The 5958-nt window shown below is 43.3% G+C and overlaps 1 protein-coding gene across 2 annotated transcripts in view; it reads right to left on the bottom strand.

The window, feature by feature from the left end:
* Window positions 1-1133: 1133 nt before the first annotated feature.
* Window positions 1134-5958, bottom strand: part of LOC126501763 (olfactory receptor 2B2-like) — a 7258-nt gene continuing 2433 nt past the window's right edge. The window contains exon 2 of one of the 2 annotated variants that reach the window (XM_050142614.1): window positions 1134-2042. In XM_050142614.1, the coding sequence (XP_049998571.1) occupies window positions 1134-2042 (909 nt within the window). Of the gene's footprint in view, window positions 2076-5958 lie in introns of those variants that run through there. The other variant, XM_050142613.1, reaches the window with a different exon arrangement.

Raw genomic sequence — 5958 nt, 5'->3', positions numbered from 1 at the left:
CCCCCCTCCACCAAAAACAGACACATGGTTTTCCGGTCTCTCTTTCCTGTCCCCTCTCTGGGGGACTGGAAAATCATCTGGGAGTGTTGCATCCATTAAACGTGGGATTTTTCTGTTTGGTTTGATTTGGTCTGATCTGGATTGCTGCACTGGCGAGGAGGCTTGTTTGGGTGCAGAAACTTTTCATCCAGCACTGTCCTGGTTAGCTCACCCAATGCCAGTGCAGCAGGCAGCAAGGATCAGGGCTGCTTCTCCTGTTCCCATGCCCTCAGGGCTGGCTCACCCACACCCACACCCACACCACCAGAGATGGCTCTTCTGTTTTGCCCATGAGAGGTGCAGGACCAACTTTCCCAGCTGCTGCAGAGACCAGCTTTCTATCCTGCCACAGTGGACAAAAGGGGTGAGAGGGCCTCAATGATGCCACCACATGGTAGGTGTGGAGGGTGTAAATTCTCCTGCTCTTATGCCATCAGGTTCCCTCACCTGCACTGTCCCCTCCCTGCCCTAGTGTCAGCTCTAGTGTGCAAGCCAGGAGAGATTCAGGGCCCACTACTCTGTGTGCTGCAGCCAGTGAAGGGCAGGAGCAGGTCTCCCGAGGCAAGAAAAGGATATCCAAGAGGAGGTCCAGTGAGGGCCCAAGTTGATGCTGCAGTAGAGGTCAGAGGCCTCGAGGCAAACCAATGACTCATTGCAATCCACACTTAGAAGTGAAGATGTGTGGACTTGACTAAAGCGTAAAGTGTGTAACTCACTGCTTCACACCACAGCTTCCATGCTGAGACTGGTTTGTTTGTTTTTCTTTTGTATTTTATTCTATTGTGGGAAGGAGGTTGCAGGGGTAAAGGGGAGAAGGCAGAGGACCAATACAAAGGGACAGTGAGATGAAAGGGATCGGGATGCACCATGTGAAATCCAGAAAGAATCAACACTAAGTTTTTTTGTTTTTTTTTAATGGTCACTTCTCAGGACAGGTGAGATGAATATATCGAGGAAGCAGAACACTAATACAGGTTTCAGAAAACAAGATGATATTTGAGGAGGATCATTATGATAGTCCCAGAGGGAACAGAACAGTATAATTTATCAGGCTGTAAAAGGTTATGTTCATAGGACTCTAGTATGCCGACTCCTTATTTTGTGGCCAAGAAGACCCGTGTCACCAACCTCTTAAAAGCTCCCTTTACCTCTTTGTTCCTAAGTGTGTAGATGAGGGGGTTCAGCATGGGTGTGATGATCCCATAAAAGAGGGACACCATTTTCCCTCTGTCCTTGGAGGCAGGTGATGGTGGCTGCAGATACATGTAGATGGCAGTACCATATAACAGCACCACCACAATTAGGTGGGAGCCACATGTCCCAAATGCCTTTCGCCGACCTTCAGCTGACCTGATCCTCAACACTGCTTGGACAATAAAGGCATACGATATGAGGATGAGAGTCACAGGTATTATAAGGAACACAATACTAACAAAAAATAGTTCAACTTCAATAGTTGTGGTATCCACACAGGACAACTTGAGCAGGGCAGGAATCTCACAGAGGAAGTGATCCACTTTCTTGTGACCACACCGTGGCATCTGAAGGGTCCACGTGGACTGCAATACTGAGTTGCTGAAGCCACTGATCCAACACGCAGCCGCCAACTGCAGGCAGCGCCTTTGGTGCATGATGATTGCATAATAGAGAGGCCGACAGATGGCTACAAACCTGTCGAAGGACATGACGCCCAGGAGAAAGCATTCAGTGCAACCCAAGGCCAGGAAAATGAAAAGCTGGACCACGCAGCCTCCATAGCTGATCACCTTCCGGGAGCTGCAGATGTTGACGAGCATCTGGGGCACTGTGCTCGTGGTGTAGCACAGGTCCAGCAGGGACAGGTTCGTGAGGAAAAAGTACATGGGGGTGTGGAGTTTGGAATCCAGGCGGGACACCAGAATTATCGTCATATTCCCGAAGATGGTCAGGATGTAGGACACCAGAAACACCACAAAGAGCGGCAGCTCCAGCCATGGCCGATCTGAGAACCCTAAGAGAATGAACTCCCCTGAGATGCTCTCATTGGCCAGAGTCATGGTAAATGGTGCAGTCTCCGGGTCCCTGGAACACAGAGTTAGTAAGCCGGTGAACATGTTTATTGACAGCGTCAATTAGATATGAAGTGACGATGCCAGAGCATTTCATGCGTTTTCAAACTGATCTGTTAGTGTGAAAACCGTGTTGATAAAAGGTCAAGCGTCTGTCAAACCTATCAGAGGTGTTCAGTTTTTAGCAGTAATTTCAAGTTTGCAGCACTGAGTCCGTTTCTACAGTCACAGAGCTTCTCCTCTGTGTTTGCCTGTCCTGTGGATGGTTGTTCTGGGGTTTTTCTACCTGGGTATGTGCTGTTGGGGGGACAGAGATATTGCTCCTGTTATTTGAATTCACTTATTTTCCCCCTGAATCAGTGAGAGTGTCTGGTTGCAGGCATTTGTTAGAATTATGTAAACCTCATTTCCCCACTATTCCTGCCATTCTCTAAAATAAGTGCAGACATTAATTATGGCATCTACCTCATCAGTTTTCACACGGTGTCAGGAGACTCATCCTCCAATGCTGTGTCCCAGAATCCACAGGTACAGTTAGCTGCTGTGACAGTGAGGCTGGCGGGCCTGGCTCATCTGCCCTTCTGGAACTAGTTTCACTGCATCTTGTGCTCTGATCTTAGGGTCCTCATCTGTAAGGTGAGGACACAGATGCATTTTCTGGTCTGTTGAGAGTCACAGGTGTGCCACACTCAGCCTAACTCTGGGAGGGAATGGAGGAGTGAGCTCAAAGCATCCACAGTGACAGAGGCACAGAAGTGCTCAAGAGTCACTTGGAGCTTCTACAGTGTTCCTTTTCAAATGGGTCAGCGTTCAATTGCTTATGTTACAACCCTCACAGTCAGCTTCAAATCCAGGTGCCAAGGAAACATATCCTAAGCATTGATGTTATTTTTTGTGTAAACTGTTCGCAGTACCTGGTCCACAGGAGCTCAGGTGCTGGGCCACAGGTGTCAGAGAGTTGGGATACTTTGGGTAGAGTTGAGTGAGAATCCTAAATATCTTGGAAGTAGTGATATAGCAACTCCAACCTCTAAAGAATGTGTATCCCAAAGAAATCTCCATGAAAAACTAAGTTTTCAAATTTAGTTTATCAATATGAGAATATATTTTTTACAATTTTGTCCATAGTTATTAAAATATTAGCTTTGAGTATTGATTTTTCCTCACTTATTGTAAAACATTTAGTTCCCATCATCTGCTAGATGTTCATGAAAATAAAATATGAAATAATATTCCAATGTATTTTTTCTCTGTGTGTGTTTGTGTGCATGTTGGTGGTGCTAATTTTTGCACATGCATGCTACAGCACACATATGACGGTCAGCGGGCACCTTGGTTGGGACAGAATTTCTCTCTTGTTGTTCACGCTGCGGATGACAAGCTAGCTGACCCTCCAGATTGATCCAATTCTCCCCTCTGTCTCTCATTTTGGTAGAAGCACTGGGGTTCTGAACAGAACCCTGTGCACCCTGTGCTCAGCCTAATGTGGTTCCTGTGGTTTTGAACTCAGGTCCTCAAACCTGTGTCATAAGGCATTTATCTGCTGAGCCATTTCCTCAGTACCTCAAGATAATTTTTTTTTCAATTTTTTGAGTTGTGGTCTCTTGTATCCCAGGCTCTCCTCAATCTTGTTCACATTTCCTTCCTTATGATATCTCATTATTTTACGCTTTTCCAAATTGCCTCATATTCTTTGAGAGTGTCTTTCATATATATATTTTTTCTAAATATAAAAATTTGGAGCCTTTCCCCCAACACAGTTAATAATGGAAAAGTTTACATAAAATTTACCCTTTAGAAAAGCTGAAGGCAGAAGCCTGGGTTTCCATGCTCCTCTAGACTAGCTTGCTTTCCTGGGAGCCCAGGTCTGCTCCAGCAGCCAACAGAAGGGAAAGCTGACTTGCTGTGAAGGTCATAGTCCCCACCGAGATCACAAATGTCTCCTAATCCTCAAATTCTAATGCGAGTCTATTTAGTAATTTTTTTATATATTCTACTTACCTCTAATTTAAGCGTGAGAGACAGAAAAATTCATTTTGCCTTCCAAAATGTCTGGCATTATAACAGAAGTAATTTAAGTGGCACAAACACAATGGGACTTCTGTCTGCTACATAGTCATCTACTCGTTCAGCTGAGGTGAACTGAAGTCCTAGTTCTGCTTGCTGGGCGTCCTGAGGTCTCCAGTCAGAGTGCAGTGGAAGGAGAGCCGGATGTACCGGTGATGCCCAGAAAGTGTGGTGCCGGAGTCATGTCCAGTACACTTCAGTGAGCTAATCATTATTTTTAACGAGATATTTTCTGGTTGATTTTACAAAAATGGGAAGCATACATTTATAACCAAATACTGGCTTTAGCCTCTGCTAAAATCTCAACACTGATGCTTCCTTTATAGGATTCACCAGGGGCTCAGCAAACTCCTGGACCAATGGGAGACAGGAGGAGAGCTGTGAAGGGTTGGCTCTCTTTCATGGCTGTGCAGTTCAAGAGGAGCTGTTCTCCAGGGACCAAATCCTTCACTTTGTAACATGACAGTAGTGATGGCAGGTTTGGGGGGTGTGATGGGGTGAGGGGGTGTGGTGGTGGGAGGCAACAAAGGAAAAAACAGCAACAACAACAACAAACAACAACTTTACAACTAAAAGCTGAATTTTATGCTGACAAGGATTTATTTACACTTGAAATTTATTATTCAGTGAGTTCTCTAACATCACTTGCTTGGTTTTGTTCTTTTGCCTTTCTTTTTTTTTTTTTTTTTTTTAGTTTTTTTGTTTGTTTTGTTTTGAGACAGGGTTTGGATATATAGCCCAGGCTGTTCTAAAGCTCAAGATTCTTCCAACTCAGTGTTTAAAGTGTTGAGATTTTAGGCAAGTGTCACCACATGGATTTGCAGGGGTGTGTCACTACATGGATTTGCAGGGGTGTGTCACCACACGGATTTACAGGGGTGTGTCACCACATCTCTCCATCATTTAGTCAATTCCATCAGAAAGAAGAAAATTCATTTCATTTTCTCCTCTAAAGCCATGGCTTTGATTTGCACATCAGAAAAGAGACCGCTTTTTATCCAATCTTTCCAAGTTGCTTATTAACCGTTTCTATGATATATTTCATACAGATATTTTGAAAACATGTTTATAAACAGTATACCCAGAATATCTTTCCTTTCATGATTTCATTCTCTCTAGATTTAGTTACTTTTTCTGAGGTTCGTATACTGCTGGTTAAATTGTTGTGTTTAAAATTTGTCTGCAATATATTATTTAGTTCAATCAGAATCAATTTATTTTGAAGGCAGATTTAGAAGACATGCTTATAAATGTTAAAGACAAAAATTCAACTTTTAACAAATTTGGAAAAAATTCCAATAAACTACCAAATATTTTTTTTTTATGACAAACTGATATAGAGTAGCCAGGATTGAGAAAAGCACACCTACAGGATCAATACAAGAGAAGAGATCCAATTATCAAAGGAGTCTATATCATAGAAGTAATAAAACTCTGCTCTCTCATCAGATTTAAAAGGAGAAATGTGGCAGGATACAAGATCAACTCGAAAAAATCAGTTGCCTTCCTATACACTAAAGATAAAGAAACAGAGAGGGAAATCAGAGAAGCATCACCTTTCACGATAGCCACAAAGAGCATAAAATATCTTGGGGTGACCCTGACCAAGGAAGTGAAAGATCTATTTGACAAGAACTTTAAGACTTTGAAGAACGAAATAGAAGAAGACACCAGAAAATGGAAGGATCTCCCTTGCTCTTGGATTGGGAGGATCAACATAGTAAAAATGGCAATTCTTCCAAAAGCAATATATAGATTCAATGCAATCCCCATCAAAATCCCATCAAAATTCTTCACAGATCTG

The sequence above is a fragment of the Alexandromys fortis genome, unplaced genomic scaffold, assembly GCF_014885135.2.
Source record: "Alexandromys fortis isolate MF-2015 unplaced genomic scaffold, M_Fortis_MF-2015_v1.1 scaffold_5, whole genome shotgun sequence".
NCBI classification, from domain to species: domain Eukaryota; kingdom Metazoa; phylum Chordata; class Mammalia; order Rodentia; family Cricetidae; genus Alexandromys; species Alexandromys fortis.
Note: the sequence above shows the minus strand (reverse complement) of the source record. Positions and strands in the feature narration are given on the sequence as shown.